At 39.2% G+C, this 26,135-nt stretch overlaps 1 protein-coding gene across 13 annotated transcripts in view; it reads left to right on the forward strand.

Moving 5' to 3' along the window:
- Positions 1 to 1,065: 1,065 nt before the first annotated feature.
- The window catches only part of ncam1a (neural cell adhesion molecule 1a), a 266,470-nt gene continuing 241,400 nt past the window's right edge, over positions 1,066 to 26,135 (forward strand). For 5 of the 13 annotated variants that reach the window (XM_038707776.1, XM_038707777.1, XM_038707778.1 and 2 more), the window contains exon 1: positions 1,066 to 1,327. In XM_038707776.1, coding sequence (XP_038563704.1) covers positions 1,276 to 1,327 — 52 coding nt within the window. In that variant the 5' untranslated portion in view covers positions 1,066 to 1,275. The remainder of the gene's footprint in view (positions 1,328 to 26,135) is intronic. The other 8 variants (XM_038707782.1, XM_038707783.1, XM_038707788.1 and 5 more) reach the window with 6 other exon arrangements.

Below are 26,135 nucleotides of genomic sequence, written 5' to 3' on the forward strand. Positions count from 1 at the left end.
TTCATTGTGAACTGCAGTTATGTAGCAGCTGTCAGGTGTTTTAAGCAAAAAAATCTCTGATAGTATTACTGTACGCTATCTGTCTAGCACCAAACAGCAGATAGACAATGTTAGCAACTAGCAAACATAGTTGAGTATTTGGAGCGAAAGAGTCAGTGGAGACAAAAACAGACCTAGGTGAGTGAATATGGACTCAACAGGTAGGCACAAACACAACTTCAAATGAATGCTAATGTTGCTACGTATTGATGGAGTGGGTAAATAAACCACTTTTTGTAAGTTTGCCATATTATCTATAGTGTGATGATATGTCATTGTTGTGTACACAGCTTGTTCTGCTGCTGGAAATTCCTCTGGACATCAACAACAGCTTATAAACTCCACATAACTAGGCTAATTAAAATAAAAAGAACACTCAGAACATTCAGTAGCTTTGTTTCTCTATTTAGTATCATACCAAATTAATAGTTCCTTTTAAGGAAACTAAAAGTGATGGACCCATAACGGTAATAATGTTACCTTGAAATATAGCTTATATGTCCCTTACATTTTGGAAATTTAAACAAAATAATGATGTAGTTTAGAACAATAGCCTATATTCAAATGCTTTGGTGTCTTTAATCAATCAGCAATGGTGCAAGGTAGATTTATCACTTTACAACACATGGTTGTATAATGAAAGCTGTAGTTCCCTTTATGCAACTCACCAAAACAACTGTTATATACAAAAATTATATATGCTACAGTAGATAGGTGAATAATAAGTCATAGACATTGACAAAGGCTATTAAATATTTAAATTTTAAATACATGATTTATTTATCATTATTATTTTATCTGAATTACACTTTTAATTGGTCCTCAGTTAATTGTATTTAGCTTGTTATAAACTCAGTAATCCGAATTAAAGCCCCTGGCGACCATCTGCTGTCTAAACTGGCAGCTCCGCGCACTACTTTGTTACTGCATTCACCTCAGCCCGCCCCCTCCGGGTGTGTGTCTCTGCGTGTGTGGGGGTATAGCCTACCGGGCGGAGTAATTCGTGCTGGTATCTATTGAGTGCATATGTGTGTGTATGTGTGAGTGCGTGCTACGGCTGCTGCGCTTGTCACTCATTGTGCCACGAACACGGGTAGCGACAAGGACCAAAATTCCGTCCGGCAGCAGTTGTTGTCACTGGAAAGGCTGATATCTTGTTTCCCCCCCTCAGTAGAGACACCTCGCTTGTTTTAAAGTACGGCTGCACATCAAGGAGAATATCTGTGACACATTACAATGTTTCAAGTAAGGGACATCATCTGGGGATTGCTATTCATTGGCTGTGCAGGTAAGAAGCGGAGTTATTTGTCATTCATATTAGGTTATGTGGAGATTAATGCAGGCCGAGCTGAGTCTGGAGCAGCATCCTCTGGTCCCGCCAGCGGCATCCTTGCCACTGACTCCGGACAGTGGCGTTAGCTGGTGCGGTGCAAAAATCACCTCTATTTTATCAGGAGTTTAACCAAGAAGTGAGAGTTTACGTTTCTTTGAGCCGAATAAAGCGCAAAATAACAACCGGGACGCCTTTTATCCAGTTTCGGGATATTCTGTTCCTAGTTTCGTATCAGGAGCCGCTTGCCTCGGTGCATTTTTGAATATCTCCGCGCAATACAGAGGAGTAGCCTATGCCATCACAGGTCCGGCTGGCTAACTGTCCTCCCTTAGTTAATGTATACTGTAGGTTTGTGTCATTTCAATGAAAATTACCCACACGTGCTGCGTTTTCTGCTAGTTATGCTTGCGAGTTTATTGTGCGGGTAAAGGTTAGTGGATGCTGGCAGAGATTAGGCTATAGGACTGGTGATGAAGGGGCGGCTTTGTGGTCCCCTAATGCCTTCTTATACTCATTTTAGCTGCTTGTAAGCCATCTTTTCCCCCTTTCAAACATTAAATAACCAAAACGACATATGTTCATGTGCACAAGTCTACCGTGGCTTTCTCACTTCTGCTGGGTCAGCCGTGACGCACCGAGGATGGAGTGTGCGGAGCGTCGCTCGCTCTTCGCGGGGATGCTTTGTTTCAGTCCACCAAAAACAGGGTTAACGACATTTTAATCAAGATGAAATAAGAGTTTTGTTCTCATAAGCACGCGCTTAAACTCTTTTTCGTTGAATGGATTAGACGCCACCGTCGGATTTGGCAGACAAGCAGTATTCTGCGCGGATGCGTCAAAGTAGGATTTTAGAGTTGAACATCAGTCTGATCATATAGGTTAACAGCCTTTGACCTTCTTTATGTGACATAACCTCTGTTTTTTCGTTTTTTTTTTAATCTTGCCAATTAGCACACTGGAGTTTCCAACTCAATAGAGCGGTGCGCAAAATGATGTTGACATACAGGCCCGGGCTGATTTAATCATAGTTTTTAATTTTGTTGGTTTGGGGTGGGGGGGTCAGGGGGTCGGGGGGTAGGTTCGGGGGGATTCGTCATCCATTGAGGGCGACTGAATAGTCTTTCAATGTATACAACAGGGTCCAATCCCAGAGCTACCATGGTTATATAGGGCGGGAGGGGGACCCATTTTCCCTCTAAACCCCCACCACTTCTGCTTCTCACATCCTCCTTCCCTCCCTGCATCTGTCCCCTCCTCCTATACACTGCAACTGTGTGGAGTTTGAGGACCCCCACGGGTCCTTAGAGCAGGGAAGAATTGTTTGATTTATTAATACCTGAATTTAGTAGACACTATCCCTAGAATGTACAAGGACGATTTTTTATGTTTTGATTTCAGCATTCTTCTTCTAGGTCTACAGTTTTCCTGTTTTTATACTCATTTCATATTCTTGGTTTCAGTCTGACTTTAGTCAGAAAAAGGATCTAAAGGGTTATGTGGGCACAATGTGTGTCAACTTGCAGAACTGTGGCTGGACAATAATTTTCAAACCTCTGCTACACACACACTGAACAGATTGCACTTCAGCACACATTGATGAAACTGATGTCTTTCTTAGTTTTACAGAATGGGTTTTAGGTATTTTAAATAATTTATATATTTATCAATAATTTTTGCCACCTTTTACACACAAACACGGTGTCAGCCTGTCACTGTTAGTGGTGTAGAGGGCGGTGTGGTACCGCCTATATGATTCATGATCCTGCCGAAATATTCTGACGCCCCCGCAATTTACTGCACCTCATATGGGAGGGAAAGTAAAAGCAACCAAGAGGGAGATAATTAGACAACTGTGCATTAGCCCTGTTGCAACAGGGGAAGAAATTCAAAGAAAGTGATCACATTATTTGATAGGCCCGGGATACATTAAAAGGGTAATGACAGTATCACACAGTTTGAAGGCTGAGCAATTTAATTACATTTATTGATTTCCAGTTCCTGTTCCACTTCAGTGATAATTACAATTTCAGAAAAGTAACAAACATTAGGCTTGGAAGCCACACCGCCTTCCAAGAAATAACTGAATAATGGAAAATATAATATGAAAAAGAGTATGAATATGGACACAGACGGTGGCCTTTCTTGTCTAAGTCTGTCTGCAACCAGATTAATTGAGTCTAGTCTGTATTGTCAGTTTTGATATGGTGTCATTGGAGTGCTCTATCCATCGTCATCATTCCATCAGGTGATGGAAGGCAACCAGAAAAACCAAACTATATGTTGCACCTTTTCCAGAGTAAAAATGAGAATACCTCAGATGAACTGCTTGAAGGTTTGCTCAGAAGTGATGTCCTGTGCTATCAGCTGTGGTCAGACAGACATTAGCACTGTTTGGGAAGAAAAAAAACAAACATGACGCCTACTCACTTATTTCATTGAGACCACTGCATTGGCACAGAGTTCTAATGCAGAGAGCTCTGGCAAAGAAATAGGAATGCTGGGTCATCTGCCAAAAAAGTTTAACCTGGCTCAACTTTTGCCACACTGCAATACATGAACTTTCCACCAACATAAAATCCTTCCTTTATTATATATAAACTGTATTATAAACTGCTGTGCAGTGTTTTGGTGTCTGACAGACTTTAAAACTCATGCATCTATTACTCAAACTGGACTCCCCCAAATGTTGCTTTTGTCTGAATGCCGAGTTACTGCTGTGCACCTGCCATTCAATATTTCAGTTTTATGAAACTCAAGATACTGAATTCCAGAGCAAAGCAGATCCATGTGCTTTTGAATCTTAAGACAGAGTGAAGTGAACTGTAAAGTTCTTTTAATGATCCTCTAGATCTAAAATAATGATTTCTTGCATCAAGCACAGAGCTGCTCCCAAAAAAGAAGAAAAAGTTAACGTTTTAAGGGAGAAAAAATACACAATTCCTAAATCGCTAACATATGGGACTTTAACTGCTGTGGTGAGTTCAAAGCCACTATGAAAATAATACAGGCTATTTCTGACTTAGGGGAACTGGAAAAAGCAGCCAAACAAGGGAAAATTATAAGGCGTTTTTAGTCTGCTGTCTGAATAAAACGGGATTCTGGATCTTTGCTCTGTAGTTGCAACAAGATCCACACTGCATTCAAAGTGACATGTACACATTTTGTACCAATTTATTACAGTGTATGTGTTGATCAAATTCTCAATAGGTCAGGAGCTGCTCAGATTACAGCTGTACCCTTTTGGATTCAGCTCATTTTCAGCTGTAGACGGCATACTACTGCTACAGTACAGTTATTATAAAAGCAAAAGACAGCAACAGAAAATTACTTCTCATTGAGTCATAATTGCAAGTGTAGTTGATTTGCCAGATGTGAGTTCTACACTGCAGCTGAAGTTTACATGAGCCTTATTCATTCATTACAGTGAATTTATTCTTTTTCCATATACTTTTTCTTCTTCTAGCTCTAACCGTTTGTCTATGTGTATTGTTTAAAACAATGCATATCTTAATTTTTATATCTTTAAAATTCTACATATTACTGTTTTCTCTCTGTAAGCCAAACTGAACACACCTGGACCTATCTCTGCAATGGATGCACAGATGAAACCAATGAATTGAAACAGATGAACCAACTACTTTGTGTATTTACCAAAATGTTGGAATGTACAGTTTGGGAATTTAAGGTATTTTTGGATTCCTTTTCTAAGACAGAATAAGGGACCCCTCACATCTGCTAAGGGCCCTAAAGTGAGACATCTACACCCAAACCCAACAAAGTGTAATTTATGAAAATTTAAATCACTCAAAGAGAAAAGAAGTATACTACAGTTACAGCTCTCAAAACCCACTCCCTGTTTAGTGTTCGTTAGAAATGCCGCCAAATTCTTAGATTAGGTACCACATGCCTCAAATTGTATTTCTTTATAATCCCAAAATTTTCCATTGAGTCAGTGTCAGTTATAATTCCAAACAATTGTTAGTTTTATACTGAAATTATAACAAAGAGGAACACAGGCTGTAATAATTATAGACTAGTCAAAATGTTATTAGTGGCTAATCGTAGATCTGTGGATAAAACATCTAAATTCTAGAGAATGAAAATGAAACATACTGTAAGGCAGTGGATTTTGATTAATTATCCACAAATGCATGTCATCTCACAGTGCAGCTTCATAGTGAATCAAAAAGTGCAGATAGTTTTAAACAGATGAGTTCAAAATGACTCGGCTGGCTGTAATATTTCTTCTCCTCTTCTGTTGAGGACAGATGAGGATGGGCTGTCTTTGCATATTAATCAGTGCATGAATAGGGGCCGTGAGTGATTTGCATTGTGTGAGCAATGAAGGCATCCTGTAGAGATTTGAATGTGAGGGGAAAAAAACGGGGGGAAACAATTCTGAAAAAAAGAGATGTCGTGCAGAATGTGGACTGCTCCCCTAACTCCCCAACACATGAATGAGTTTGTTTTTCTTTATCAGCACAACATTACTCTGCAAAACTCAATACAGCACACACATTGTGTACCTAACTGCACAATTGGTAAACCAACACACTCTGATGGTTTGCATTATGCTCATGTTCCAAGAAAATTAAAGTCAATTAAAGTAAAACAGAACTCAGCATCAATTTCAGTGGGGATTTGCATGTAAGAACTGCAAAGCCTTTTCCACAAGGTGCCTTTCCAATGCACAGTGTTGCATCTGACAATTTAAGATAAACTGAACCTGTATTGGTGGTAGAGGTGAGCAATATGGCCCTAATATCAAGATTACTCAGTGTATTTCTGCAATAATTATATTCTTGACAATATGACAAAATACTGAAAAATGTTTTTTGTTTAGAACTCACAAAAGCTGCTGAGCTCTACTCATGGGATTTTGGGCTCTACAAAACCGGGTGCTTCTGCTTGAGGTGGTGAAATAAGTTTGTTGTTTTGCCCTATTTTGTTTTTACAGTCTATTTGCACTTCCCTGTTTCAATTGCATTGGCTCTTATACTAAATAACTCTTCAGTTCTTTTCAAATAAGACTTAGACATGTCAGCACATTGAACTGGTTTCTGCCTCTAATGGATTCAAATAGACTGTGCTTGATGTGAATGTGCCCCAAGATCACATTCAGCAAGGTGAAACCTCTCCAGCAGTGGTTCTGATTCAAAACAGTCTTTGAAGTTGTTGGAGCCTTAAGGCTAATAGCCACACTGGTCATGGAGAATATGGAGGGTGGATGCTTAGTGGTTTGCAGTGACACAAACTATCTTCAGCAGAGTCCTTTAGCCGAACCTCACCAAGTTTTGTACATCAGCACTGATGATCTGTGCTGCTTTGGCACACAGTGTTTTTTTCCCCTGAGCTTTGTTTAAGTGAGGCTGCCAAGTCTGGTGAGGGTGCCTAAGGTGACGATGGACTACTTTAGTAACAGAATCCCAGCATGATGTCCCTGTCCTCCTTGAACTGCCTTGAGAACTACAAGCACCGATTTTATTTGGAATAGATACTGTTTGTATCGATGTTCCGGTTTTTATTATTGTCAGCATGGGGCCCAGTGTTATTTATAGTCTGTCACTATTCTAACTTACTTCCCCCAGGACTGGCACTGGTGAACAGATGGCGTCTCTGTCTGTGAAAGTCAAAGACACTTCAGTTGTCTTGCAATAATATATTTTATATTTTTTACATTCTTTTACTCAACAGTTCACCTATTTCAACAACACCACTAAATCTATTTAAAAATAAAAACCTTTTAAAGGGACTATATGTAAGTTTTTCAATGAAATTAATCAAATTTTCATTGCCTTATTGTCAATGGGCTCAAAACTCACTTAGAAATGAAGCACACGCCTGTTTTCTCCATTGCTTGCATCAGCCACTATTCTGCTTTTAATGTAGGGTCAGATTCCTGCGCGTGCTCCCGAGCCTCTCTCGTACTGCAGCGTCAACACAGCAGCTAACGACATGCAGTCCACAAACACCATAAAACAACCGGCTCACAGCAAAACACAAACTCCACGTAAGGATACAAAACAACAATAAAGGTTTTTGTGCTGAAGCCCATCAGACCAAACAGGTTAAGATGATGTCGAGTAAGAACAAAGTGAGCATTAGTAAAGCTGGAGAAACACTGAGAAAGTCATGTAAAAATGGTAAGAAACGGTAACGGTAAAAAACAAATGTGGAGCGATTTGTTTACTATAGTGATGCAGCCAGGAGCAGCCAGCTAACGCTACAGTAGCTCAGACCTGCCGCTGTTTGCTTCGTAACATTCAATTTAGGTTTATTGTGGTTTTACCAATCCTCAGGTACACAGATTCTCCACCTCTCCCTTGCTGTAACTAACGTGACCCACATAATATACAATACTGCAACTTCACGGCAACAACAACCCAGAGGAAGAGCCATGCACTAACACTACAGTAAAGTTACTTACTGGGTTCTTATTATTATAAAGTGTGACCCAATCTCGTTATAATATTCAGTCCAGCTCACTACCCGTGTTGTTATCATCCAATACATTTAGCTGTGCTCACATTGCTGAGCCTCCGGTGAAAGAAACACAGATGGTTACTGAAAAGCAGCTGGTGAGCTAACACTGTAGCACGTCGGCTAAATGCAGTAACTGTAATGTTATCATGTAACCAGCATGGATTAGTTCAACCTGCTAAAATTATTACTGTAACTTTGCAGTAGGGGTTCACCTGTGTTTCCAGTATATTGTGTGAAGCTGTCTCCCTGCCTGTCTATAGCCGCTGTCACTCTGCCTTTTTTCCGGGAGGATTGTGCCGATATGCGGCTCGCTGCGCTGAATGAAGTAACGTTACAGAGCTGGTGTTGATCTGCCTCTGAGATGGGAACGTTGAGTAAAACAGAGCCTGAACATGTCTGAGTGAAAAGCCACAGCCTGCATGCTGGTGTTCCTGCGTTTATTGCAGGATTTCTGTATGAAAGTGGTTGTGTTTCGGATTATGAGTTCCAGCGAGCACGCCTGGTAGCAATCTTAAAACCGCACCGCTAGTGGTCGCTGGAAACTCCATAGTGCCCCTTTAATATAAAAAAATTCAGCCTCAGCTGTAGTAATCTTATCAGGGATTACACATGCGCACGTCATCACAGAATGAATCACAAGTGCAGAGAGTGGGAGGTTTTGCTTGATTGTTCCTTTCTTCAACTAAGTCTTCAAGTGATGAGAAAACAGTTATATTATCCATGTGCACCTTGTACTGTATATTGGTCGTTGGCAGGTATTATCTCCTGCAAAGCTAAATTATTAGAATTGTAAAATTATATGTGGCTAAAGTCTTGCATTTTTGTATGAGGAACTGTTGATATTTGCAGGAAATACAATATATTAGACTTCCATGTGCCAACTCCACATGTGAACATACACACACCCAATGTTGTATATACAGAACTGCTTGTGTGCCTGCTGTCCGTCCTGCTGTCTGTTTCTGTTCTTAAGATGTTTAAACCATTTAAAACAAGGGGCCCAATGTAATTTTTTCCCCTCTACCCCCAATTAAATGCTCAGTTCCCCCACAGTGTAGTCCTTGTCACTGCTTACCCCATGGTTTGATTTTGAAAAGAGTAGACCAGTGTGAGTCATGGTAATATTGCCACTTTCCCAGGTTGCATTTGGTTTGAGATGTGTTTCATTACTTGGCAGGACTGCATGAAAATATTACATTTTAGTCACCATCAGTAACCTTTAGACACAATGTGGACTTCATTATCCATCTTTGGTGTGCATCAGTTACTCTGACATGCTGGGTAACGTAATTGTCACCACAGTTCTTCCTTGATGCTCATAGTTTATACTGAGATGGAGTGCCAGTTCTCTAGGATTTTTTTGCTACTTCACTTGTGATGCAGCTTAGGGACTCATTGAAGTAAAAATATAAGACAGTCTAAGGCAGTTTGTTCCAGGATTTCAGCAGCATAGCTGTTATCACACCTGCTGTATTTGTCTTGAATTCGGGAGGATTTTCTCTGAAATCCTGCTTTTCAAACCACCTGGAGAGGCAGCTCATTTTCTTGTACACCTGGTGTCTACAGGGATAATTGTTGCTCATTTAAGATGCATGCAGTGATGATTTGTTCCACTCAATTCATTTTGATTGTGTCTCCATTTTTGAGACATTTTTCTTCTTTTCTCACTGAATGTCTTTTTGTTTTGCTTGATTATCTTATTATTTTTCTGTGGGGCTGCTCCATCAAGCCATTATCTTCACCAGGCTCTTGTTTTTTTTTAACACATGAAGCGTTTTAATGTCCAAATTAACCTGAGGTCACAATGTGTCATCACTGAAGTCACAATGTGTCATCACTGAAGCCAACATGGCCTTCTTTCTTGTCGGAGCACACACATGCTTGCTCATACCGGCCTGAAATGATGGCATGTTCAGTAAGTAAACACAAAGTACATGAAGGCCAACTACATGGCATAGCAGAGACGCAAACACCTGCAAGTTTTCAAAGACTGTTAGTTTGGTATGACTGATAGTTCCATAGGATACCCTAACGAGCATAGTTTAATACATTGTTGCCCTGATATTAACCTCATTATATTTTACCTTTTTTAAAAAAGTTTTAAAAATTACAAGTTATCTGAAAAGGAACTTATAATATTACAATATGTGCCATATATTTGCCAATACGATTTACCGTTGATAAGCAATTATAGCCAACACATAACCGGATAATGCCCATTAAGACAGGAGAAAACAACATAGTGTCTTATTTTGTATTTATTTTCATACTGTAGCAACAATAAACAATACTGTAATTATTATATAAAATAATTATGCTAATTTCCACCAAAATGTATGAAAAAACAACATAAGTTAATTTAAAATATTAAGCTAGTTGACTCGTAATATAGCTTGGGGTGTCACCACATGTGGGTTCTCTATTTGCTGGCTGGCTATTTGCTGATATTTAGGGATGTGTAGGTGGCCTCAGGCAATGTGGGAATTTTGTGTTAGTGCATGCATACTGTACGTACGGTGCTCCATTTTATAAACTCAGCATCCTTTTGGCACTGACATAGTTTATCTGAGCTAAAATTGTGCAACACCATTTAACTGCTGCAGCACAGAGACCAATGTACAGATTATTCTTGCCCCTTATTTTACAGACCTCACTTCCTATATGTTACCTACAGTCAGAAATTTATCATCTCACTTAACCTTGGCTGAGCTGTCATGGAGAGGCAAGGCCATAGTGTATTTGGGCATGTGTTTTACTGTCTCTTAATCCCAGGGAGTGAATCACCATCATGATGTAATGCCTAGCAATGGCAGTTAGCTCATCGCAGGGACACTGTGATTGGCTGGCTACCTCAGGTGCCAAGCCGCCTCAGCCTTTGTGTGAAGAAAGAAATTTATTAATTAAAGTGCATCTTATGGGGGTGAGAACAAGGCGAGATCTGCAGTATTATGTGGACTTGTTTACTTTCTAAATTGGCACAATTGTCAGTGAGCACATTCTTGAGGTGAGTATCCTCTGTGGCCCTGTGGTGTTTTCAGACCATGCCAGCAAATGTCCAGAAAGACTTATTTCACTGCATACTGTTCACAAAGCTCACGTGGAACAAACTCAAACTGTTTTCCCAAGCTGCAAAGTCTCTGATATTTTATATCCTGTCTGTAGGTTTCGTCTAATCTTAATGAAAATGTGGCCACAATAAGTAATGTGGAAGCGGAGCCCACAATTCTTATTCAGTAGTTGCAGTGTTCTTTTTAAACAGCTTTGCTGTGCATTCAAATAGTTGTGGATACAGAAACGGCACACTCAAAAACAAGAGCTGAATTCAGCTGGAAAGAAAGAAACATTAACCAGTGTCTTCATAAAATGTTTAATTTTTTTGTTAAAAAAAAAAGAATATTGGGTTTGTGTTTCCAGATAATGGTCTTGTGATGGGAAAGTAGCCTATTCTTTACTGAAATGGAAAAATAGCTAAATTACTTCAAACAGAAATGATACACTTTGGTTTCCTGTTGCACTGTACTGTTTAATGAAAATAGAGGTGCAGTATTAGCAATTATAACACAGTGTATGTGTATGTGTCTGAGTATGTTGCTGCAAAATCTGTGCTGAGGTAATGCTATAGAAACAAGAGGAGACACAGAGAAGAAGAAGAAGTTTTATTTATATAGCGCCTTTCCAGAGCTCAAGGTCGCTTTACATGGTACATTTACAATAAATTTACACACAAACACAGAGACACATCTAGGAGCTGCTGATTTGACAGCGGATGCAGCACAGACTCTGTAGACCGTTTGATCAAACGGGTTTGTCAAATATCATCTAATTAACTGGTGAAATCCTGCCTACAATCTAATACGGGAGCTGCATATAACTAGAGCCCCACTGCTGCTGCACATATGGAAATCACATGTGAACATAGATGAGGTCATACTGATCAAAATAAATGGTGTTTGTGTCTTGTTGGTAGCAGGTGGTTGCAGGCTAACATCATGTAGGTGCTGAGAGAGAGTGGCTGCCAAATGGGAAACAAACTTCACCTGTAGGACAGGGCATCAAACCTCCAAAATGTTTTGGGTAACATGTGAAATGTTGGCGTCACATGTTTGGAAATAATCTTAGGTTTGTTCATGATCTAAATCAAGCAACTATGTAATTTTAGATTATATTTATTACAGTTCTTAATTTAATATTTATGCATTAAGCAGTACGGAATATTGTGTGTGTGTGTTAAAAGTGTGTGTGTGTGTGTTTCATGCTTTTACATGAAACACACACACACGCTTTCAACCTAAATCCACACAAACCGATAGGGAAAAATAAGGTCTTTTGAGAGCTAAGACATTGTTTTTGGATTCAGGATACAATTGGATTACGGTTGGGGGTAGGGGTTGGGGCATTGTATTTTGAACATTTTCAGATGACTCAAGAATGGCAGTGATGATGATTCAAGAAATAAAAATAAGCAATTTTCTTAATGTACAAATTGGGAACAATTTTGCATGAGATCACTTAGCAACAATATAATAAATAAAATATAATCTACAGTATAAGATACTTCTTAATAATTCAGCACATTGTACTGAGCCTCTTGGGTGTCAGATGGTAGAAAAAAACAAAGATTCAACAGATTCATATATTGTGCACTCAGTTTGGCAATCCAAATGGGGTGGTGATGGCGCATAGATAAGATGCCTACCTTTGCTGTGGGAGACCTGGGTTTGATTGCCACTGTGATCCATCCACCATTGTGTCCCTGAGCAAGACACTTAACCCCTTGTTGCTCCAGAGGTGTGCAACATTGACATGTATAGCAACTGTAAGTGGCTTTGGATAAAAGCGTCAGCTAAATGAAATCCATGACTTTTAATATGGACCTTTGATCTTCACAATAAAAGGAGTGGTGGTTTAGATAGTGTTAAAGTTATTTTAATTTGGTATCCAATTAAATAAAAGCACAGATGAATAAATACAAAAATAGAATACTTTTACATGTGGCCTCTCCTGTGTAACATCAACTACTCAGAGTAGGTACGTAGTAAAAAGTAAGTCTTATTTTATTATTGATACCTAATTAATTAGTTCCAAACTAATCATTAACTAATAAGTGCTTTAACAATAACAGAGAAATTGTGCAATGGCTAACATAATGGCTAACACAATGTGATAGGCTTGTTTTCCACAACATGAACATGATTGTTTTTCCCCTTTTTTCTGGCGTAATCAGTCTGAATGCAAAACGCAAATTCTGAAAGCCTTACTCCAAAATTTCCCCTAAACTGTGCGCTAGGATTTCTATGCCAATGTTTTACACCGTATGGTCCCCAGTGAGCTCTGAAGTTGGATAAATGATGTAAATGCACTGTAAATGCACGGCAAATACAAACATAACACATACAAGATTTGACATCTTTCTTTTGGATGTTTTGTTTTTAGAGTTAAGAAAGCACACCCTAATTCATCTGAAAATTTTAAGACAGTCACCCTGATTTGACCCAATGCAAATCCCAAGAGGGTCTCTTTCACTATGCGTTTATGGTCAGGCTGTTGTGTTAGAGATCAGGAGAGGTCTGTAATTTATTAGGCTTTCGCACTAACAGCATTGTTGAAGAGCTGCCCGTGAAGAAAAGCCCAAGGAGTGGCTCACTGTGAGCTGGAGAGGCAGACAAAGGTGGAGGATGAGTGGGAGGTTGGAAAAAATGCAAAGTGTTGTCAAGGAGGAACTACTGGGTCGGCAGGGCGCTTCAACCTCTGGATTCATTGTTTCCCTTTATGTCACAGGAGACCCATTGCATGTTATATAGCTCACTGAGTACACCAGTAATAGTGTTGGACATGGATAGATGTTTTTTAGTCCTTAATTTATTGATTTAATTTTGAAAAATGATAGCCACTTCTACATTATTTTGTTTTCTTATTACATAGCTATAGATGCTGGCAAGTCTTTACATTGCAGATATTTTCTTTACTTCTTCTTGTTACTATATTAAATACATTCGCATGAGTTGAATGAAACCTCAGATGTCATGAAAAGTGAGATCTTTGCCTTGGATGATAAGCCAGTGTGATGTGCGTTTTTCTTGTTTTTCCTCACACAATGTCTAAAAATAAGACGAGGCTCTGACGTTCTGCTGGTACACTGAGTGTTGTAAAAGGAAAATTGTTGCTCATGTATCGTGGCCTGATTATGTCTCTGGAATGAATAGCCGCTGTCCTGACTGACAGCTGTCTCATTTTATCTGTGAGGCTTCTCTGCATAATGCTCTGCTCTGCTGCTTAAAAAGCTACTGTAACTGCAAAGTTCTGTAGCTATGTAATTATTTTGCTCTATTGACAGTTCAGAAATAATGCCTGCACATGAAAATGGGTACTGGATATAAGACTTTTCTTGACTGGTTGGAGGATAGAATTGTTTCTGTTGATGATACATGAATGTTGACGTGTGATGAAGAAACGCTTTTAGTTTTTTTGGCACCCTATCTTGGCACACTTGTTTTGTAGTTTCTCTTCCGTATTATTTGGCAACCTGCAGTGTTTGTGCAGCATGACTTACTGTAAATGCTCAGAATTTTGAATTTGAAATATTGCAACTTTGCAGCCTTCACTCATTGCCTTATGTGATGTATTCATGCCAGCAGCGTCAACTTTCACCCCCTGTCAAGGAACACAAACAGAATATAGGCACATCTAACTTTACCCTTGTGGTTGAAATGAGGAAGACGGACCAAATAATGTGTTTTTATGCTTTCATGCCTTCATATATTTTGATGAATCCTGAAGCTTAAAAAAATATTAAATTATGTTTGCAATTAAGTCACAAGCTTACCTAAAATGTTTGATGCCTTCATATGTTTATATTACACGTTTAACATTTAATGAGGCTTTTTTATTAGTTTTCCTCCACTCTACTATCTTTTATTACAGATTGGGAGATAAATGTCAAATGAAGACCAGTGTGCTGTCTGAACGCCAGAAGGATAAAATATGTTTACATTGCAGGAACAAAAGGTCTGTGTCATGTTGCATATGATTGATACTGGCTCACGATGCGAGCAGCCAGATGGGCTGTAGCTCAGACGATTCAACATGAGGGGTCGAGGGCTCTGTCTTTTTACCTGACCCAACAGAGGCCTCAGGGATTGTGCTGCCCAAAGGCTCCAGCTCACAGACTTGTAATGTGCTTGGCATGCTTCAGTGGCACTCTCACCTCAATAGGCATTTTCAGACCCAACAGTTCTGGGGAGTCCCAGAGAGGCTCTGCCCACTGGGGAGCTCTCTACATACCTTGACGCTGAAGTGATGCAAGCCGGCGGTTAGTATAGCAATGTCACTTCTGCACGACTTCCCTGTCAGTCCATTTGTTCGTATCTGTTTTTTCTGAGGCTAATATTACTCGTTGTTTACAAGGCCAACATTTTTTTTGTAATGGCAGTTGCTGGTGCTGCATTGGCACCATGTGTTGGCATGTGTTAGACCAGTCATTGTACATTTTTATCAAGGTTCCTCCTCTACTAGGAAAGTAGTAGCTCCAGAGATTCGGACTGCCGGGAGGAGGAGGTTTTCAGGCTGTGGCGAGTGGGAGTCAGCTGGGTATGCTGATGGGGAGCGGACCAGTATCGTGTCAGACCAAACAAGCAAGATTGAACAAGCAGGCCTCATAACTGGGCTCAGCAAAGAGAAAAACACCAAGCAACACCGAGTGACCGAGCAAGAGGTCACCCTAGGGCGTCACTTTGTGTTGAAAAAAAGTGGTGGGGGCACAGGGGCTCAGATTAGTGGTGTGAAGAGACACTCAGTTTGCGAGATAACACGATACGCAATATTAGGTTCACCAGAACATGACAAAAAGATTCTTAAACATTATTTTAAAGACATCCTCAATGCCAAGATATATGAGCGGGGGGTCTGGGTCTGAAATTTTGATCGTTAAACACTTCATTTCCTGCATTCTGGTGAAGGTTTCTGCACAAATTTATGGCGGAAATGTTTTTATTTATTTAAAAGGAAACACAACATATATAAATATAATAGAATACACTGCAGTGCAGTGCAGCTCTCAGGCATTCTGTGTTGCTTTCAGATCGGTTTCTCCTGGAGATCAACTTTTGTCATCCCATCATCCATGCTGAGGCAACACATACGTAGGCATGATTTAGTCTTCATTCCTTTTGTGTCATTTTCACAGGGAGAGAATGAAAAACTTGGCCAAAAAGAAACTGTGTCAAGAAGTAGTTAAAGTTACTGATTGGTGAATGCATGTTTTTGGGTCATTTTATAATCAGTAGCTTGCTAGTAAGTGACTTTTTTGGTAATGCACATTTGTTTCTTCTATATTTTAATTGCATTGCATGTTTTCTTTATGTGCAAATAAACATTTCTAAAGGAATTTCAGAACATGTATTAACAAATTAAAAGTGGTGGGGATAAAAATCTGCCATTTCAAAAAGTGGTAGGGACATGTCCCCAGCGTCCCCAGTGTAAATGACACCTATGAGGCCACTGTAGAAAAGTAAAATTGCTGTTACAAGACTAGTAAATAATATTAGCTGGCTCTTGTATGTCTTGTTGTGCTTCGTGCCTTTGCAAGTAATATATTCACAACAACGGTGGGGCGACAAAATATTAGTTAATATAAGTTCAATAAACAGATAATATTTGACAGGAATTTCTCCCATATATCCAGCCATTGTCCAATGGAGACCCGTTGGACACCACTTGCCTTTGCACCAACGTCTGCTCAGCTGTGATGCATGCTTTAATACATGTACAGAGAGTATTTTAGCGACAGCCCACATTTCCCATTATGCCTTCTGCTGGATTGAGAGTTTGCTGTTTTATGTTCCAAAATGCAAATACTTTTTGTTAGTATTTGTAATGTGTCTGTTCAGAACAATGTGGTTTATGTTGTCATTTTTGTGCTGGTTTACAGTTCATTTCTATTTTGATACTGCATTTTTAAGTTGTTTTCCCGTGTTGAATGTCATTAAAGGGACGATATCGCTGACAGCTGCTTTTTGTCTCTTTTTAATTGGCCAGAATGTCTCATAATGACAAATGCCAGGCCAGTTAGTTGGCTTAAAATCAAACCCCAAGAAATTGTTAAAATAAACATTGCCACAGAACCTTCAAAACATTTGTCATATAACACATTCTGGGGTCTTGCCAAATTGTCCAGTTTCAAAGTTATGTCCGGTGATCGGGTTGTGCAGATCATTGCACTATTATCAGAAAATAAGACTTGATTCTTAAATTTTTCAAACAAGACGCTTTTAGGATATTAGTAATTGGTGACACAATTTCACACTACTGGCAGATTCTTTTAAAACGCTTTAAGAAAATAAGATAAGACTTACAGAAGAAAGTCTTATCTTATTACTATTTTCTTTTCCATTTCTGCCTCAATATTTAACCACAATGGGGAATTTCATAACATACCCAGAATTTGTGTGTTGTGTATGTGTAAGTACAATGTGCTACTGCTAATGTCTCCAGAAGTAGCATTAATGGCAAAGTAGGAAGAGGAGTGTCTCCAATGAACTTCACCACTTGGAAATTAATATGGCTATCAAGAATCTTATCTTCACTGTTTTATTAATAATATATTTAGATAGCATGTGCTTTCCCTCTGGTAAAAAGAGGAAAACATTTAATTTTTATCATGCTGATATGAAGTGGATCTGTGACCAGATGTTGCCTTGCTTGAGTTTTAATGGGTTTGGAGCACATGTAGCTTGTCCAAGTTGGTAGAGATCAATCAAGATTGACTGCTTTTTCAAGAAATGCAATAATTGTGTTGGCTGAGTTATTGCTTAGCTCAGACAAAGAGCTAGGCTCATGAAGGAGTCTTCATCTTTCATTTTTTAAAGACGACCAAGATACCTAGACATAGGCTACTGCAGAGAGTATCATGAATGTTGGTCTGGATAGGTCCACAAAGGATAAGTTCTGAAGTTTTTGTTTTTGAGGACCCACATTTGAGGTCACTTTTGCACGTCTACAAAATAATTATCTAATTCAAATTTGCCTTTATGATACTTTCATAATATGGGTCTAATGAACTCTGTAGCCTCTAATGGCTCCTAGCAGTGCTTTAAACTACTAGTCCTTTCCTAACTGTTCCATTTGTTTTTTATTATTTGCGTCACCAGTATTGCATATGTAGCTTATCTGTACTCATTTGTGGAAAATGTCACAGTATTATTTTGTATCTTTGGAATAATGATGATTTATCTCACAGTTGCTGCTATCATTCTTCAGAATCACTGTGGCTAGTGAGCCATAGGTAGATCACTTATCAGTGTCTGACCCACTGTCAGCTTAAAAGAGCAACTCAAAATGCCACATCTTGCTCCCGTTTGCCACTGTTTGTTTCGCAGCAATGTTTCTCTCCCTATCTCAAAGAAAGCATACTCTGTTATGGCCTGCTAACACAATGAAAGCCCACTGTTGTTTTTGACTGTGCCCACTGTTGTTTTTGACTGTGCTGTTTCATTCAGCTTCAATGTGCTCTGTAGCCAGCCAAGCAGATCACTTAGTTAGCCACCCTGTGCCATGGACACCTCCTGGGACTTTGTCGACTCCCACTTCCTTAGATGCAACCCGAAAGGAGCAGAGCAGAGAGGGAAATCTGTAATCTTCATTAATGACTATGTCAGATTTTCACCGAGCAAAGTATAACTGAATTGACTCTGTGTTCCCTGTCAGGAGCTAAAGCGAACAATAATTTCCATGGGAAGTAGAGTACAGAAAATGAGGGAACAATGAAAATGAGGAGATTTGAGGACACAAACGAGCCTGGTGAGAATGGCCTGGTTGTTAGTCCTGAGATGCATGAGACTGGGTTTGGATACAGTTTTAGCTGACATGGCCAGCTTCCCAAGGACAGAGCCCTCTTACAGAAGCATTTGCTCATTAGAGACCACATCTCGCATTGTTTATGGACTTTAATGAGCCTCGCCGCAACCAAGGGTAGAAAAACAAAGACCAGAAAATACGGACTTTGCATTCAAAAATTTAACAGGTCCACTCGCCCAAGAGAGGAACAGAAAGAGCTTTAAATCCTGCCTCCACTGTCTCCCTGTTAATCAATTTTTTTTTCTGAACAGTATACCTCATCCTTGAGGATGAGGTCTAGACCCCCCCCCCCCGCCTCGTTTTTTTCCTCCCATGTTTTCACCATTCTGTCTCTCTTTTTCTCATTACTGCTATTGCAGAGAACAATCTCAGGGCACCATTTTGCAGAGGACATTGAGGAGCTTAATTAGTTCATTCACGGATATGGCTCTTCTTACTAGCCCAATGGCTTTAGTGCCTCTGGAGGGCCTTAAATGCCAGCTCCCTCTTGCAGAAAAGCCTCAAACTGTACAGAATATAAAATATCTGTCAGGTTAATAAGGAAGAACCCCATCAACCCTCCTGCATTTATTTATAACATTTGCACCTGCTTTGAAGGACCCACAGTGACAGTCACTTTGCAGTGTAATGGCAGAAGAAAGAGGAAAATACCCCTTTAGTCGAATCTTTTTATCATTACTGTCTTGATTTGCTTTGTACACAACAAGGCTAAATTACATTGAGGGACTAGCAATAGATCATGGGCTTGAAAAAATTGAGGTTCATTGCTAAGGAAGGATGTTTAGTTTAATGAATAACCTTATAAAACCAATAAAGTTACAGAATAAAGTTGAATTTTTCCTTTGGCAATTTCGTATTGTGTGCCTTTTATTTTCCCCTAATAAAATCATGGATTGCTTACATTGTTTCATAATGTTAAAATGTTCATATTTATTCATGATCCTAAAGATTAAAAAACATTTTAAATTGATGTTAATAGCCTAATCTTTGGAATTACTTTTGTTTAGTTTTTCAAATTGAGGGCTTGAAAGGAGCAAGAAAGCCATTTTCCTGAACAAATAGCCTGCAGATGCATTTTCTGGAGTCCTTTTTGGCTTCAGATTGACACAAATATCTGTTAGCAGGATTCTTGGTAAGACTCTCAAACTAAATGAGCTGCATCTGATAATATGATTTTAAATTACAGCGCTCATAACTCTGTGTGCATTGATTGAACAGAGGTTTAGGTCAGTCTCCAGTGATGGAAAAATGATACCAAAAACTCAATAACAGCGAGATGATCCTATAGGAAAGGTGCAATTATGTAATTCTTTTCATCCTATCCTCACAATTTCAATGACATCTGAACTCTCATTAGAGACGGGCCCCAGAAAATGGATGCATGGGAGCAGTATAGAGTGCTCTGACTGAAATGAGAAAATCAAGTTTGGAGGCGTGGGCAGTTTGCAGTTTCCTGTAACACTATCCTATTTGTGGAATGGGGGGTATTCCTGAAATGACATTCAGTTTCTGGGCAACAGAGCAGCAGCTGTGCATATCTTTGTATCCAGGGGGGGTGCGGTGTGATAAAAGCCCATTGATGCAGCTGTGTTTGAACAGGGAGATTGCAGTTCGATCAGTGGCTCAAGGGATTCTCTGACCAACAGGGTGGAGGGGAAAAACTTTATTTATTAGATTCCTGTAGAGAGTTATTTTTTTTTTTCAGTTAAAAGAGGCGCTGGCTAAAATATCTTTGGACACAAGAGCGGACCAGAAAGTCTGAATGGATGACAGTTTTATGTTGCATTCACAGTGGGGCCTAAAAAAAGAGAGCAATGTTGGTTGGCATCATGGGATGTCTGTTAAGTGCAAGGACAAACTGGTTGGCATGGCAAATTTGAGAAACTAAAGCAGTTAACTCATTAAGTAAGCATTCATACAATATTTATGTAAAAAAAAAAAAAAGTGGATTCATAATTCAATTTTAAAATGCATATTTGGCCACACAATATCAAAAGATAAAATGATTTTGAATTTGTTTACGTTGTTATATAATTTTATCCTTGACTTTGAAATGGAGCAACAGAGGTAGAAAACTATTCACACATTAATCTTAGTTGGAAGAGGAAATCAAAGCGGAGCAACATATTTGTGGCTGGTTCAGTTTACTAAGTTATGCATTGACATTTCCACATTTATACATTACTGATAATTCAGTATTATCTTTAATGGACTTTCAGTGAAATCATATTGTGATTATATGATTGTATCATGTTATTGTTCCACAAATGAATGGTTTCAAGCAAGGTATATTATACACATAACAAAATGCGTTAGTGAGGTTTTGTATCACACACAGTGATGCTGTGATTTAAATGGCATTGGCATATGACATTGATGTCACTGCCATGATATAGGAAATTTCATAGTTTTGGTGATCATACCCAAAATATATCTATCTCCAGTCCACAAGTGTGTCCTGTAGGAGAGAGCCCTGCTTGTTTTTGGTGTCAGTTATTGCAATTTTTATATATCTCATAGTAGAGTCTGTTACTTGACCCGGACCCAAATGCTTCCAAGAAAGTATTGGGTTTTTGGGTTCAGTTTGGGGAAGTTTTGCTGTGTAAAGCTTTAGGCTCAGGTAGGGTTTTTTTCTAATTTATTTGCAAATTGCTTGGACCACATGTTGACACCATAGAGTCGGTGGCAATAATGTGACTCAGTGCTTGTGAACACTTCAAGTTAAAGCCTTTCATCTGAAAGGAGCCTCTGCAGGGCATTGATTTGTTATGTAGTAAGAAATGTATCATTCACATCTTTAAGCCAGGTAGATACTGAGGGAAGCTGTGTGGACTTCTATATAAGAAGAATTCTGCAATGAGCTAAAAAAGTTGTGAAAGCGACAATGTCTACTTGTTTAGAATAAATGAGGACAAATGCATGGGGACACTGAAGATGGCTATTAAGGGGCATGGTTGCAAGTTAACCTCAAGAACATCAGAAAGGGTTACATTTACATTACATTTATTCATTTAGCTGATGCTTTTATCCAAAGCAACTTACAATTGCTTAGTATGTCAGAGGTTGCACGCCTCTGGAGCAAGTAGAAGATAAGTGTCTTGCTCAGGGTCACAGTGGGTAATTGAAAAGCACATGTCTTACCCACTATTCCATCACCACCCTTAAAGGATTGTTAAAGATTGAGTGCCAATAGGTTTGGGATTCTCTTCATACTTTTCCTTTTCCAAAAAGAGAATGTATCATTAGGGATGGGGGGAAAAAGTTAGGTTAATATTCTATCAATAGGACCCTGAAGAGATGCAGAGAAAAATGTTAGTGTGTCTGAGAAATTGCTACCAAATTTTCAGTGGGGAGAGAACTATGGGATTACAGGTGAAACAAGAGGGGCTTGTTTGGAGTGAGTAGCAAAGTAGAGCAAGTAGCGATGTAGAAGTAAGAGCCTCTAGTTGGCACCATGGGGCTTCTGCAGTATACGCAGCCTGAGAAAGTTCATCCAGTTTAGCCTTACGGGTCTTGTTAAGATATGAAGAATAAGAAATAATTTGCCCTCTGACACTACAGAAATTTTGTGTCACACAGGGAATGAAAGTAGCACCTGCCACCCGCGTATAAATTGGTGGTGGTGGTGGGTGAAATCGTCGGGCCATCCACCGTTTTGGCGGACAGGAAAAATGCACAACAGAAAGACACGTGTAGTAAAGTAAGCGTATTGTGGCGATCAGCGCCTGTGTCGTACACACTTGACTTTCAAATTATCTTTCTGATATTATTATAATTTGATACTTCTTTTCCACCATTGCTCATAATAATAATTCATGCATCACCTAATTTCATCATAACATAGGCCGAACCCACAAGAAAGAACAGTGTATGTTTAATCTATGTAATGTTGTGTTCGTCATACTATACACTGATTTATTGCTTGTCTGTTCTGAGTAATACAGAAGGTAAAGAGCTTAAAAATTAATCGCATATTAAATCGCAATATTCGTAAAAAAAAAAAAACGCAATAAGATTATTTTCAAAAATTGTTCAACCCTAATCAGGAGGTGTGACTAGTTCCTCTTCTGTGCTGGAAGGTTTAGGTTTTCCCTGTGTTGCAAGTATACATTTCAAATTTCATAGCACAAGTTGGGTTTAGCTGGATCTGAACTATAACACATGGGTATGGACTATTGTTTGGGGTCTCACTTGCAGAACTATACGTAATAGCTGCAATTCAAGGTATAAAACAGTATCAAAAATCCTACCTATTTTATGCTAACCTAGTAAAAGATTACTGCAGCAGTGGTAGAATATATTGTAAATTTTTACATCTAGTTTGCCTCTATCATGTCGCACCACCATGTGAATGTAGCACTAGAGGTGATGAGGAGTGTGATGTTTTCAGGAAATGTGTAACAGAGGATATCTTGGCAGTCATTAGTTACTTGTTGACACTCTTACTGCAGAAGCAGAGACAAGAGTGGAGGTGGAGTACAACGGAGGCACTCTCTACTGGTGTGGCCTCATTAATCACTGTCCTCGCTCGCCATGGGTGGAGGGGGTCCTTTGTCTATGTTTGGAGCATTCTGTGTTGGATTTGATGCAGTGCTCAGATGCTGTAGCCTGCATCCCAGTTGGTGTCCAGGAAAGATGGCTGAACAGCAAAGTGTGCTATCTGACATTTCTGCTTTTCTTTGGCCCTACAGCATGAATTCTCATCAAAGTCTAAATTAGGACTTCATTAGCCTACATGGACATTATGCCACATCAGATGTGAGTTTGTAGAAGGGGTTTTATCTTTCCTAACAGACGCTTTCTCTGTGTTTCACTCTTTTAAGATCAGAACTGCTTAGAGAATTATATTTCAGGGTGGAGAGATTGGTTTTCTATTGTTCCTTCTCCATCCAGACCGCTGACAAGTTTCTCAGCCAGTCATTTCTCAAGCAGAGGTTTTCATAATGGAGGCGAGTGGAAAAAAAACAAATTTCCACAAGAATGTCATTATCATTTTATGAGGCAAAAGTGTCTTTTTGAGAGAGATTAATTTAATGAGAGATACAAAAACTGCAGCAGACATGTCATTTTTATTACTAAATGAAACTTTGTTTCTTTGCAGACTTCGCAAAGTATGGGGAGATTTATGAAAAAGTGTCTCATCTGAGCTTCATAGCTCTTAGTTCTTAGCTTTTCTCAGTGTATTTAGGGTAGTTATGAACAAAAGCTTTAGTGAGACAGATGCTTTGTTGGCTTTTAGTCCATACAATGGCCTCAGAAAAGACTGAATGTTGTGTTCTGTTTTTAATTGAGTATAGAACCAGGGCCTTAGTGTCCTAACAGGCCCATGTCACTGCTGATTTTTTGGTAGTTTAACCTACTTATCAGAGTGGTCACTAATGATGAGTATTAGGACTGAAGGGCCGCATGACAAGGCTAGAGCATGGAAAGTAAATCCTGACAAGCATGTAAGGCAACTGATCTTCCACGGTGATGACATTGGTACATCTTCGGGCCTGACCTACACAAAGTTGGAACTGTAAGTCTATTTGTAAGATTTTAACTGACATGCATCAGTGTTGTTATATTGAAACTATTCGCAAGTCTGATGCTGATTACATTGGTATAAGTATCTGCCAATGAATTTTCAGTTAAAGGGGATTTTTGTTCCTTAACATGTATGGCTAAACGTAAGATTTGAGAGGCAACAATCTCAGCAACCTGTAATTGGTATCAATCAACAATCCAATTATCCCCCTGTAGGTATGTTATGGTTAATTTGCAGCCATAATTATAGAATAAATCTTCTAATGAATGAGTGCCCACATTGCAGGAGCACTCAGGAATTTTGATTGTACTTGATGAAAAGAGAAATAATGATAATTTTGATAATCAAACCACTATTGTGATAGCATAACATATTTCAACTCAGCTTCATCAATGTGAGGATTTAGAGAGTATCCTCCTCTTTTACATTTGGTACTATGCATCAGTAAACTCAGTTAAGTTAAAAAAAGACAACTATAAGAGTGCAACTGACCAAGGGGAACAAATTAACATTGGGCCTCTTGATCCTTCCACACTAGCTAAAGTCAGAGAGCTCTCAGGGGATTTGAGACTATGTCTTGGTTTTCACTTTACTTTTGAGACAAGCCATCTGCTGCTTGTCACCAGTTTTATCAGGAGAGTTGAGGATTAGATTAACGACACTTTCACCTGTACTATCTTTGACATTGGGATTGTATTTGGTTCAAGTGAGCCCTTTTGATTTCAAAGAGATTGTGTTGAACCGTTGCATGAAGTTCAATCTGTTTTCCTGTATTAATACTGTAAAAGTTACAATAAAAGCTTGTATTAATTGTTTTTTGGCCACTTGGGGGGCAGAAGTCCATCTGACATATTATCACCATATCAAGTTGTTACACTTCCCATGTTAGAAAACAATTGCCTATTTACACATCCAGCAGACACAGCAGCAACAATAGCATTCAATAGAAGTTTTTCTGGCCAACTGATGAATGAGCACAATATTCATTCTAATTATTGCTTTGTTTCTCCCACCAACTCCTGAGAGTCATCTGGTGCAGGATAGGCAGTGAACAGCGGATTTATCAGAGCTTTTTGCTGAAAACAGCTGCTGAAATGGGATTGATGAGATTTAGGGCCCTGTATGTATGTTGTTCCTCAAATGTAAGATGCTTTGGATAAAAGCATCTGCCAAATGAGTAAATGTGAACAACATTCAACCATATTCATGCATATAGGCTTATACCTGGTGCAAGTACTTACAACATAGTTAAAGCAAAGCATCTTCTGTAGGGGAGCCTCTATACGCCCATGCAAACCCTGTAATATGAATGGAATTCACATAAATGTTCTGTATTTGTAGAGCACCTTTCTAGTCTTTTTGACCACTTAAAGCACTTTTACACTACATCCATTCACTGAGCCTAAGTGCTCAAACAGAAACTAACATTCACACACAACTACACCAGAGGTAATTTGGGGTTCAGTATCTTGCCCAAGGACACTTCAACACACAGCCTGGAGGAGCCGTGAATTGAACCACCAACCTTCCAATTAACGGGCAACCTGTGCTACCTCCTGAGCCACAGCCGTCCCATATTGTACAGCTCATACAGTTCAGCACTGTACATAAAGTCAATTCAAAATGGAAAAAAAAAAAAATTTAGGGCCATAAAACCAAAACAATGAGCTAAAATAGTCACAAAAAAACACTTTCAGAGTGAGGTCTACTAAACATTTTGGTGATAATTTTCTCTTGGTTTGTCACTATGAGCGACCCTATTGCCATTTGATCCATAGATAATATTGATTAGTGGAGCTAAAATGGCCTCTGTAAACAACTGTAACTTAACCTCTGACTAGAAAGCCCACTGAACCCTCAATAGACATAGGACTAACAGCAGAGACACATAATATCCCAGCC

This window comes from Micropterus salmoides, unplaced genomic scaffold (assembly GCF_014851395.1).
Source record: "Micropterus salmoides isolate LMB-PRFRI ecotype aquatic unplaced genomic scaffold, ASM1485139v1 Ms_hic_scaffold_9, whole genome shotgun sequence".
Lineage (NCBI taxonomy): Eukaryota > Metazoa > Chordata > Actinopteri > Centrarchiformes > Centrarchidae > Micropterus > Micropterus salmoides.